This window comes from Aegilops tauschii, chromosome 5 (genome assembly GCF_002575655.3).
Source record: "Aegilops tauschii subsp. strangulata cultivar AL8/78 chromosome 5, Aet v6.0, whole genome shotgun sequence".
Taxonomy (NCBI): domain Eukaryota; kingdom Viridiplantae; phylum Streptophyta; class Magnoliopsida; order Poales; family Poaceae; genus Aegilops; species Aegilops tauschii.
Window position 1 is genome coordinate 61,964,013 of NC_053039.3, and position 12,908 is coordinate 61,976,920.

Sequence of the window (12,908 nt, forward strand, 5' to 3'; positions counted from 1 at the left end):
CAAAAGAATGTATATAGATATATTTTAAAGTGTATATTTACTTATTTTGCTCTCTATATAGTCTGTATTAAAATAGGAAAACGTTTAGACCCGGCGTGCCGGCCGAAACGTTGCGGCGGTCACCTTCCACCACACACGTGTCTAGTGGGGCCCAAGCACCGCTTTCCCTCTTTTCTGCCTTATCTCTTCCAATCGAGCATGTCAGACTATCGTCTCCTTCACATCTCTTTTTTTCTTCATTGCTCTGCCATGGCATCCCTCGATCTCGCGCGCCCTGCAGTCTCACCCCCACATCCGACTGCGCGTGAGCACCCATACAGGGGCCCTGCACGAGCTCGTTGATTTCCCCTGCTGTGTGGCGGGGCTGCATGGCGACGACGAGCCTGATGCTCGTCCTGCGGGGGTGTGGCGGCTCATCGGCAGTGGAGCAGCCGGTCCGTGGCGGAGGCTATTGCGTCCAGCGGCGACAAATGCTGGGACCGACAGCGACGCGGGGGACGTGCTGCAACCGATAAGGTGCGGTGTTGGAATCGGGCGAGGGATTTGATTCAATCGACGAGGGTTGGTGGTGGTCAGCGATGGCAGTGTCCACCGTGGATTTTTATTGCATTCATTCTTTTGCTGGAACCACTTTACATTTTTGCTGGAACCAGCTTTCAATGTTGCTGCAAACTCAGAGGATGGTGGTATCCTCGCCGCATGATCTTTGCTACATCAATTTTGGGCTGGAACTACTTTTGATTTTGGTTGGATCCAACATTTGACTTTGCTGCATAGGCTAGGAGTTGGGGGCGGCAACGACTAGTGGCTGCCATCTGTTTTTGCGCATTGCTGTTTTTGCTGAAACCAACAACCATTTTTGCTACAACCATCTGAAGCAGAGCTGGAATCGGCGAGATTTGTTCGCGACCTTCGACGACGGCGCATTTCTGCTGGAACCATGATTTTTTTTTTGCTGGAATGGTTGTTGGTTTTTGTGGCTACCACCAACGAAACCCCCTTTTTTTGTTGCTGAAGCTTTTTTCTATGAACACAGTGGTAGAAGCCGATGCCGGCGACGAGCAGACGACGATGACCAAGGGTGCTACAACCACGAGGCCACGTCTTGGAACCAGCTGACGAAGAGCTGCAAACGGCAGAAGCTGAATCAAGGCGACGAGGGCCACAAAACGACCATGAGATTTAGCTTCAACGACGACACCGGGGTTGCGAGCACATCGATGGCGAGACGAGCGAGGAGCGGCGCCCTCCGTGGGAGGGTAGACACGGGAAAGGTCGACCGACGCAATGGGGGCAGGGGACGCTTTTCTCCCTGGACGCACGTGGACAGGCGCGCCGGCACCTAGCACTCGCCATTAAACTTTTTTTTTTGAGAAATAGCACTCGCCATTAGAATAAGGTTATTTTGAGGAACGGATGGCGTAGCCCGTAGCAAGGCACTGGATTTTCTACCAGGGGAGTCGTCGATGCGGGCTGACAGGTGGGCTGGAGTGGACTGGGCCTCTGCCAATATATGACCGTCTCCGCCGTCAAAGAAAAAGAAAAAGAAAAAACTCGTCCCCGAGTTTCCCCCACTCCCGCCAGCCGCCGCTCCTCCAGGTCTCCGCCGACGAGGAGGGCGCCGCCGCTCGTCCAGTACCCGGACGCCACCGCCTCGCCTCGCGACTCCCGTGACCAGGAAGACTCGCCTCGTCTCTCCGCTGACCAGGAAGGTTCCAGAAGCTACCGGAAGGGTTCCCCACGCACCCCCTTCTTCCCCGCGCGAGTGCTAGTTCCGGCCGGCGCCATGGACCTGGACCCCGAGGGCATCTTCCGCGACGACAGCGACGAGGACGACGACAACCTCCATGTACGCTCCCTGCTCCGCGCTATCCTTTCCCCCATTTTCCATCTTGGGTTCGATTGCTGCGTGCGTCGCGATTTGTTTTGATGCTAGCGTGTGGTGGTTTTGGATGCAGGAGAGGGAGGCCAACAAGGAGATGGTCGTCTACCTCATAGACGCCTCGCCCAGGATGTTCACCCCCGCCAACGCCGCCAAGGTGAAGCACAAGCAGCTTATATGCGCATAGTTTCACAGCCCCAGAGCATTGTTGATTCTGCAATTAAGTCAGCATATAACATGTATTTTGACCATAACTTTCTCAAAGTGGTGCAACTTACAAGTAGTATGCCTGGTTTTCGGCACACGCAAAGTAGGCAGCTAGTCTCTGTATGCTTTCGAGGGTTTGCTTTAGGTCCAGGACTCTAGGTTATGGTTTAGAGTGAACGATTTTGGATAATACGATGGTAAGGATAGGAGCTTGCTGTATTTGCCGATATTTAGTTTGTGTGAAGTTCTGTGGTTATATTTATTTACAGGTAATGTAGCATTTTGGTCTTGTTGTTCTTTGCAGCCAGATGAAAAGCAGGAGACACATTTCCATACCATAGTGAACTGCATCACGCAGTCTCTGAAGATGCAGATTATCGGGAGATCCCGTGATGAAGTTGCAATATGCTTCTTTAACACCGTAAGTTGCTACTCACAGTAGTAAGCTTTAACTCGATGCTTGATTAGTTATTAGTTTATTTATTCACTGGTCCAAGTCCTCTGATTTTACTGCAAGTGATTGTTCGGACTATAGGCAAAGGCGAGGTTTTCGAGTTCCAACCTGTTGGTTGAGACCTTAATCTTCGCTGGTGTATTGCTCTCTGTGACAACTTTGCTTCCTAGTTTTACTTGATAGATCTGCTGTTACTAGGCCTGATGAATGGACACTGAACTTGAAGATTTCAATTATGTCTTTGAAATCCACTTTCATTCATCAACAAATGAACTGATTAGAACTGCCAGGTGTTGAAAGAGTGACATGTTGCTATGATTTGTTCTTTTGTCTATTGAGCAGTTAAATGTGTGAAAATTTGAGCTAAACTGTTTGTCTTGCACTGTGTAGATTACTAATATCTGATAAGATTCTTTTTATGATGTTCCTTACAAAGTGCAACTTCCTTGAACGCTTACAAAGTGGTACTGATATGCTATTATTACATGGTACTCTTCTTTGATATAGCTATCACATAACTCTTGCAGAAAGAAAAGAAAAATTTACAGGAGCTGGCTGGTGTATATGTTTACAATGTCACAGAAAGAGAGCAACTTGATAGGCCTGATGCAAGACTGATTAAAGAATTTTCTTGTGTAGAAGGTAATGCTACTTAATGAATTGTTCTTTTTGCACAGCCGATCAGAGTTCGAGTGATACACATGCTGGGCTACTTCCATGTAGCAGATTTGTATATAACACTTGCAGAAAATTTGAAATTGTACAGTTGGATGGTTTACTTATACCATATATCACATGCATAAAAATCATGCTACAAGACTGAAACTCAGACATTGTATTATCTCAACTGATTCTGGCATTTTACATCTCATGTTGATTTCATCTTTTGTATTCTCTTGGTCACTAAAAAATTGTGAGGCAACCATGTTTTTGGAAAGTTAGCTAGGAAATATCATTAGTATCAGTACATGAACATTGTAAGCATGATGTTTATTTCATTTTGTTTTGGCCTGAACAGAAAGGCTCTATGGATAAAATTGGAGTAGGATACTTGTGTATGAGAGAACTCAGCAACTATGTTTTCATTATGATCTTTGTTTTCACTTGTGCAAGATTCTTTTATGAATAACATTGGAAGCCGGTATGGAATAACCTCTGGATCTCGAGAGAATACCCTGTACAATGCTCTTTGGGTTGCACAGGCACTGCTGCGTAAAGGGTAACTTCACTTTTCTCCTTTGTTTCTCAGATGCCGTAGTTTATATTAATTAACACATTCCAGTAGCATTAAACATCTTTGTTGAGGTGTAGCCTGTATACATGACAAGTATTGTCTATAACTTTCTTGGGGGATACAGTTCAGCAGTAAAGCTTAAATTTCTATATATTATGCACGATCTAGTTTGCATCAGCTAGATCATTGTGCACATTATACTTATTAGTTATAAGTGAATGTAATATACTTTAGGTGCTTTAACAGTGTTTTGCTGGATGTTGAAGCATAAATTCACGTGTTAGTGAATGCAGCATCCTTTAGGTGCTTTAGCTATCAACCTATCATCTAATGTAATGGTTAACACCTATATGGTTCAACTTCAGTGATTCACCTTTCTTCTTTTTTCATTCGTCAGATCTGTGAAGACTGTGAGTAAGAGAATCCTCATATTCACCAATGAGGATGATCCTTTTGGTGGTATTACAGGAGCAGCAAAGACTGATATGATTAGGACCACAATTCAACGTGCAAAAGTTTGTTTATGCCACATAAATCTATTCTGTTTTTACACCAAGCAGCCCACAGATGCAAATTACTCCCTCCGTTCCAAAATATAGTGCGTCCTCGGTTTCCGTGCTTCAACTTTGACCATAAATTTAACCAATGAGACCGACTGTGGCGGGAGCAAAAGTTATACCAATGAATTCGTATTCAAACGAAGTTTTCAATTATATAATTTTTGCTCCCGCCGCAGTCGGTCTTGTTGGTTAAATTTATGGTCAAAGTTGAACCTTGAGAAGCGTGGGTGCACTACATTTTGGAACGGAGGGAGTAATATTGTATGGTCCTAATGATCTTATGTTTTTGTTCTATAATTACTTGCCTATCTTCAGGATGCACAAGATCTGGGCCTGTCTATCGAACTTCTTCCATTGAGTAGGCCTGATGAGGATTTCAACATGTCCCTGTTTTATGCAGTAAGTTTTCGCAGCTCTCCTCTCCCCTGGTATCAGTGCCAAATGCTAAGCAACTTCCATCTCCCAGGATTTGATTGGTCTGGAGGGAGATGAAGTAGTGCAGTACGTGCCATCTGCTGGTGAAAAGTAATTTCCTTTCTTTAAGCACCAATTTTACTTGTCGATTGTTTCTTTTGTCTTGTTGATACAAATGTAAATACTCAATGGCATCTTATTCTTCTAATTACTTTGCGCAAAGAAAAGAAAAAAGAAAAATATTGGTGCTCGTGGGAACTTGCAACTTTGTTGAATGGAGATAATCTGTGTCTCAGAACCAGATCTGAGAACAAATATACAGTCTGTTGTTTCTTGTGACTATGTAGACTTGTTATTGTCCTACCATGAATTTTGTCCGTAGTGGGTGTCAACTCTGTGCATTGTCCTCCAAATAATAAGAACATAGGATAAAACAACTGAAGTTGAATGGTTAACTTGTTATCTTTGTTCTCACCAAAAAAAACTTATTATCTTTGCTTAAGCGTACAAATGCTTCCATAAGGTTTTTTGCCGTTCTGCATGAAATTTAGGTTAAGTAACCTCAGGTGCACTTCTTGTGTGAACTAATCCAGCTGTAAAACCATTATGTGCTCGGGTGTAGGGAAGAGGTGGATGCATGTGTAGGCGAGAATTGTGGTTTGCGCACAAGGAAGAGCGGTTCACCCTTGTACACGCGGCATGGCTCTTCCCCAGCCGCGAAGCAAGGCTCTGAACACTTGTGACTTGGAGAATCTATTTGTTGCTTAATTCAACTAGTTATACATTGCACTTATATAGCAGACCCTGGAGAAAGGATACCATACACAATAGGCATATAGCCAACTAGTAATACTCAAATATGTAGCTAACTGCTACTAGGATACAAACTCTTCTCGGCTGCAATCAGGCGCCTCTCCTGATTGGGTCATTGAAACAAGGACTAGGAGTCCTAGTCGATTATCACCTTACCGTCCAAACTGGGTTCAGATGCTGCTGCTGTTGCTGTCTTAGATCTTCGCCTGTAGGTCAGATGCGCCCGTAACAAAAACTTGAATGGATTTTTTGCTTGGTCCATCAACAAGAATGGTTAGCTAACTCTGTAGAGCTTTCGGAGGCTCTAGCTATATCTTAGCATCTCTTGGTACGCATCATAATTTTTATGCTACTGGTCTGTTACCCTAATCATTATGGAAGGTTATGCTTATGCTTTACTTTACTTAGATATAGTTTTCTTTAGACCCACTTACTTCGAGCCCTCATTCTAGTATTGTTCTTTGAAGGCTGGAGGATATGACCGATCAACTGAGAAAGCGAATGATGAAAAAGCGCAAAGTCAAAACTCTCTCATTTGCAATTACAAATGATGTTTGCATAGAGGTGAACACATATGCGCTAATCCGTCCAACTGCTCCAGGTATGCTCTGACTCTGTCTTTCAAATGCTTCTTTACAAGTTGTTGTAACTTAAGCATAAATGTGTTACTTCTATATTTGTAGGGACGATTACGTGGCTTGACTCGATCAGTAACCTTCCATTAAAGGTAAAGTTATGCTCTGTGAAAAATATATGCTCTTTGTTGCTTTCTTTTTTGGATTTTGCTGATGCGCCTTCATAGTTTGTTATGCTATCATTACAAAAGTTGTGACGAGCTTACGGTAGGCTTAAGTCATACTCCCTCTGTATCACAAATACATGTCGTTTCGGATATTGACATGGTCTTCAAGATTTACCCATGACCACTAATTTTTACTATAGTAATAGTATGCATACATAACACAAGAAAATTATCATAGTATGAGTACTTTTCAAGAAAAATGTATCATATGGTTTACAAGTTCTGAATCTAAATAGTTGAAACAATATTTATAGTCAAAGTTTGAAAACTTTGACTGAAGGCATTTCCAGATGGAGGGTAGCTCAGAATTGTAGATAGCATCCTGGCTATGCAGTACCATCTCTTGGATAATGTTGAAAGAGCATCTAAGCAATTTTTTTCCTGCTCTAATTTCTAAGGATATTTGGTTTGTTTGACCGGGAAGTGAAAATGTTTTCATGGTTGATGATGCAACATTCTATAGTCTGACAGTGTGGTAACTGATTCATTGTAGACCCAGATTATGCAACGCCAATCTCTTACCATTATAGGGCAAAAGATTGATGCAACCTATGTATAGGATCAGTACCCAGCACTTCCAGATGTTTTGAGTGTGCATTTACCTAAGCAGCTGGAGATGCAAACACACAGTTTGGTTTTGGGGTGTTATGGACCGTTCCACAACCTGATAAATTGCATAAGAATAGGATAATGGTTTGGAAACTAGGGATAGGGCACTCACCTAGTCCTTGATGTGGAAGAGAGGCTCTAAGGCTTATTGGAACTTTATCTGATTGATTGCCTAAAACGGTTACACGCTAGTCCTTTATATAGTACAACTAACTTGATCCACAAGTTGGATCTCAATTCAAGCTTAAGATGCACCAAGAATAATTAAGACCTAAGACCTCCCTTAATCGAACAGGTTTCCACGTACATGTACGGCACATGCATCTATCCTGCTGTAACCACTACTATATCTCTAGTGTACTAGCCATATCCAAATCGTTAGCACACTAACTAATGTCTATCCTATTCCATCCTGAATGGACAGCCATGTTGTTATCCTGAGCATGTCGGCTGGCCGCATGGCCCAGGGCCATGACCATAACGTGGGGGCGTACACCCCCACCCGCAGGTCATGGATTCTTCTCTGATGCCCTCTCGAAGCCCTCTCCAAGTGTACTGTGTCCCTGTGAATTTGCTGCAAAATGGTCAATAATATTTAATAACGAGTAATAGTCAAATGGATAGAAAAGTTACACAGCCACACTGTTGGTATCTGGAAAATTCGAATTATTCAGATTCATGATTGAAGGATCTGAGAGCTACATGATATAATCTGATTGGATCATAGAGCTACTATTTTATGGTCATGCATTCCTGACCTTCAAGGGAGTTGAGGTTGAGGTGCCATCTGTTTGCCACACAAAAAGGAAACGGATCAAGACTAGTCATTGTGTAGAGGACTACCATTATAGATTAAGCATTTCTGTGCCTCTTGGGCATAACAGAACATTCAACAGTTTTACATATTGTAAACAATCTTTGGGCTTTTTCTTCTTCAGAATCTGTTCCTGAATGTACTCGCATAATGAGATGTTGCATATCTTATGGAAGTGAGAGTTTTCGTTGTTATTAACTTCCTTTTATTAGGGAAGATTTGCAGTGCAACTCTTCTCTTGCAGTTGCTTTTTGCTTACATTTTCTTAACACATAAAATGATGTTTATACAGACTGAAAGGTCTTTCATATGCAATGATACTGGGGCCCTTCTTCAGGCTCCTCAAGAGCGCTTCCAGCTATACAATGAGTAAGTACACATATGTTTATACAGTATCATGTAATAATGTATTTTTTAATTTCTAGATTTTTTTGTGTTATACTTCCAGTATCTGCTTCCTGGTTTCTTCACCAATCTTTCCATTATTTGTTTTCTTGTTTCAGTTTGATGCTTATATTTGTGATCTTAAAGCACTCTTATGTATTCATGTTTGTGCAGTAAAGTTGTGAAATTTTCTGTTCGTGAATTGTCTGATGTGAAGAGGGTTTCAAGTCATCATCTTCGCCTTTTAGGGTTCAAGCCATTGGATTGCTTAAAAGATTATCATAACTTAAGTCCATCAACATTTATTTACCCCAGTGATGAGGTAATAACACTACCTTATATTGTCATTGCTAAGGGTACTTTGTTCTTTTGTGCATGACGTTCATCATTCAAATACTATTATTATTTTGTTTCTACAGAGTCCAGACCATTTGTGTCTCTACTCTCTATCTTTAGACTGATAATCTTGTTCATAAGCTTCCAATATTTTCTGTGATGAGAATGTTTTCATTATATGTGCTTCTCTAACTTGAGGTAGATAATCAACAGTTGTAAACTTTCAGTATTTTCCTTGATGGGAACGTTTTCATTATATGTGATGACAATTTTGTAGTTTGACTTGGTGGTTCTAGTGCATACTACTTCTTGTTCAGGCTGAAGGACTAGTTCTCTTAGAAAATATAATACTTCGCTCAGTGATTAGTTACTTTGTGCTATTAGTAACTAAATAGATCTCTTGAAAATATTTAGGGTTGTTGAATGATGGGTGCATGCTAGATTTACCTCCTTTGCTTTGATGCAGCAAATATTCGGAAGCACTCGTGTTTTCGTTGCTTTACATAGCTCGATGCTGCGTCTTGGACGGTTAGTCACTATCGCCTATTCCCGATCCTGCCACAACTTCTATGACCACTTCAGGAAGAAAGCTTGTCCGAGAACTGAAACCTATGAATGTGCATGAAGTTATCCTGAATCATAAGGATGCACTAAAAAGAATTAGTATTGGATTATTGGTTCTAATTAATCTGGATTATTCGTTCTCACATTACATTCTCTCGTTGTTTGGGATAATTTCTGGGGATATCCACTTTGGTATGATGTTGAGGTATTATTCACGACAAGTAATGAATTCGAATACACGTGGTTGGAACATTGTTTGCTGAAGTTTTGGGTTTGTTTGTTGTGTCTTCTGTTGAAATATTTTTTGATGATCTGATCTGTAGTCTGCTGGCTGTTTGGAAAATGAAAGGATAAAGGAGTTGTGACTTATGATGTGAAAAGCATGGTAATGGGTGATATGGTACACAACAGGGAAAGTTACTTTCTTTTAGGTCATATATCTAAAATGGGTTCTTTGGTGGCACTCTTCTAAACTGTAGGATCCCAGTCAATGCCATTTATCTGTTTTCCTCGTGCTATGCCTAATTGGTTCCTTGTAACTTCTGTTGGGTCTGTATATTAATTAGATTAGTAGTCTAAATACTAGCTTGTGTGTTTGATCTACTTTAGATTTCATAGAATCGAATGGATCTAAAAAATCCGAAACATTTTTTTAGGTTGTCGTTTTGGCATGTATGTTCAACTTACTCGTCTCTTTTTGTGTATGGGAGGTGCCAAAGTCAATAAGAGTTTGGCCACACCAACAGATAATCACTTACCTTACTAACATAATGTTCTGTAGCAACCCATCATTGCAAACCTTTCTATGTTACTAGCTATCATGTGTCATGTACTCATGTTGTACATGTTCTCATGTGTTTATTCAAACAAGTGGCTGGGCATAGACTAAGATGTTCATACAAGTGGCTGGAAATTAACAAGAGTACACACGCTTATAGCATCATAAATGTAGTGTTTCGTGTTTCTTTTTATGGTTATGCGATCTGTTTTACAAACTTAGAATTATGATATGTATGATTTCAGGTTTGCACTTGCATTTTACGGGACCCCAACTCGCCCACGGCTTGTAGCCCTTGTTGCACAAGTAAGATATATTTTCCATGTTTATGTTTGTTTTGCAATGATTACTATGGTAAACTTTTTAGTCTGGGTTACGTGTATGATATGACCAACCTCTTTAGGAACAGATCTGTTCAATGTAATAGTGCAAATGGTGTTAATTGCACACAAAAAACGCTGCTTATTTTCCATAAAAAATGATTTCTGGCAAGGTGATGTGTAACATGATTGTTCTATGCATCACATGATAGCTTATCTCTAGGCAACCACAGCACTATGTCTGAAATATCTGGGTTTGATTACGTCAACAAAAATGATTATTCTTCATGCTTCATTTCCCTGAATTTTTTCTAATTGCTTCATTCAACTAATTACTTGGATATTTCTCAGTGAGATAATGAGGTAATCTGTAATAAACCCAAAATGACTTAGCTCTACAAACACCTCTTGTTGTGATGCTCAACTTTCCAATCTGTCATGTTCCAGCTTCTCCCCATTTCTCACTTGTAGGATAAGACTCGAGTGGATGGTGTGAAAATTATCTACTCCTGCATCACATTCCACTTTTTTTTTTGTATTATGCATCATAATTTTTCTGTCTGTGGCTCTGAACTTCTTGGATTTACAATTTCATAACTCCAACTATTTTCTTTTCCGAAATAAACACTGGGATTGAAAAACAGGAAGAGGTTATTTCTTCGAGTGGTCAAGATGAGCCACCTGGAATGCACATGATCTATCTTCCATACTCGGATGATGTTAGATATCCTGAAGAGGTAACCACTGGTGCTGCTTTTGTATTTTCCCTTCTTAAGCAACAGAATGATTTTACACTTATGTGCAGGTTCATCTGACTTCTGGGGATGCACCTCGCGCTACAGATGAGCAAATAAAGAAAGCTTCGAATCTGTTGAGACGTATTGACCTGAAGCATTTCTCAGTAAGCCATTTTGCTAACCCAGGTAAATCACTACCTAGAATTGATTTTAGTTTTTGTTAGAACTACTCGTAACTTATGTGTGTGTTCCACTTGTAGATTTGCCTCTTGTCTTACAATCTATATAGACCAGGATTGCTTGCTGATGTGTTGTAGCTCTATATCTTGTTGGGTTAGCATGGCAATGAGCATTAAGAACTAAGTTGATGCACAGACTCTAAATTCAGTGAATTTCTCATTATTCCGATTGTGGTTTCTGTTCTTTCATGGAACAGGATTGCAAAAACACTATGGGATTTTGGAGGCCTTAGCTTTAGGTGAGGATGAGATGCCGGATATAAAGGATGAGACCCTGCCCGATGAAGAAGGCTTGGCTAGGTACATGTTTTTATTTTGTCAATTGTGTATGCTACATCCTAATTCCGCCATTTGTTTCTTGCAAATGCAAATTATTGAATAACTATAGTCAACCATCTTGGTGTTCCTGCATCCAAACAGGGACAGTGATGATGAAAACATAATTTAGTGCATGCTGAAATAGGCTTAAGATATTTTTATTCTTTATATAAGAAAGCACAATCTAGGGCATGCTTAAATAAGCCGAAGGTTTACTTATCAAACATATTGTTTGTATTATAAAAGAAACATACAACAGTCGCCCCGTACCTTATCGTGGAATATTTCCTATACTCTTATCTTAGGCCAGGAGTAGTTAAAGCTATAGAAGAATTTAAGGCTGCAGTGTTTGGTGAAAACTATGACCAAGAGGAAGCTGAGGCAGCAGCAGCAAAAGGTGGGGCCTCAAAGAAGAGGAAAGCAATTGCTGATGCAGCTTCACAGAAAAGCGCGGCTTATGACTGGGCAGACCTTGCTGATAATGGGAAGGTGAGTAGTCAGGTTATATTACAAAGATTGTGTTTGCACGAAAATCTGCTCAATACGCAAACTGTTGTTGGATAAATTGGTCTTTTGCTGGTCGCCCACTCTACAACCTATGCTGTAATTCCAAAACTAGTGAGCGTAATATGCCAGATCTTGGCATTTTAGGAACTATAGTTCCACCAAGAATCATGCTTTGTTGAAAAGTGATCCGCAGAAAATGAGAAGGTTATACATGTTCAAACTATGCATGCACCTTCGAAGCATGAATTACATTTGGATGTGCTGCTTCTTTGATATCCCTGAATGACGCCATTCATCCAAAGCTTTCTAAGTTAACCACGCTAACGTTTGTTTTGCAAAATTCTGAATCTTTAATTTGCAGCTGAAGGACATGACGGTGATGGATTTGAAAACTTACTTGACGGCGCATGGACTCGCAGTTTCTGGTAAGAAAGACGCCATCATCAGCAGGATCTTGACTCATCTAGGCAAGTGAGAAACAAGAATCAGTGACTGGAATGTGCAAGACGTCTAGTGTGCATCCTATGTAGCCATGGATGATAGACCCACCCTCTCTGTTTGGGACGTGGCGATTTTGTATAGCAGTACCGGGTGCCAGTGTGACTTCCATGTTAGTTTATTTGAAACCGTGCTTGTGCTCTTGTGCGACGGAATTTGGGATGGAGTTGTCTTAGATGACTTGTGGCTGGTGAAGCACCATTTCCACGTGTTGATGAAAGTGTGTTCAGACAAAAAGGTTAGGACGCCGATAACTGCCACACGTGTGGTGTATCTGGTGGTTGTGCCGCACGCCCTGTGTGGCACGGAGATGACCCCGCCTGCATGACCGCGTACGGGCGCGCACAGCCATAGCCCGCACGTCCGGTGCAGCGTGATCGTCCCGCACGAGCACGCGGCCCGCACGACGTGTCTCGGCTGTCGCCCCTCCCTGCCTGA

The 12,908-nt window shown here is 41.4% G+C and overlaps 1 protein-coding gene across 1 annotated transcript; it reads left to right on the forward strand.

The window, feature by feature from the left end:
- The first annotated feature begins 211 nt into the window (after positions 1–211).
- On the forward strand, positions 212–12,690 carry LOC109738800 (ATP-dependent DNA helicase 2 subunit KU70). The gene is made up of 20 exons (XM_020297906.4): positions 212–516; positions 1,037–1,849; positions 1,959–2,039; positions 2,394–2,510; positions 3,071–3,185; positions 3,657–3,762; positions 4,175–4,292; positions 4,653–4,736; positions 4,804–4,862; positions 6,032–6,165; positions 6,248–6,291; positions 8,082–8,158; positions 8,348–8,495; positions 8,976–9,037; positions 10,097–10,157; positions 10,816–10,908; positions 10,977–11,094; positions 11,345–11,447; positions 11,771–11,954; positions 12,334–12,690. Exons 2-20 carry the CDS (start codon positions 1,514–1,516, stop codon positions 12,445–12,447), a joined length of 2,154 nt encoding a protein of 717 aa, XP_020153495.2. The 5' UTR covers positions 212–516; positions 1,037–1,513; the 3' UTR covers positions 12,448–12,690.
- The last annotated feature ends 218 nt before the right edge of the window (positions 12,691–12,908 follow it).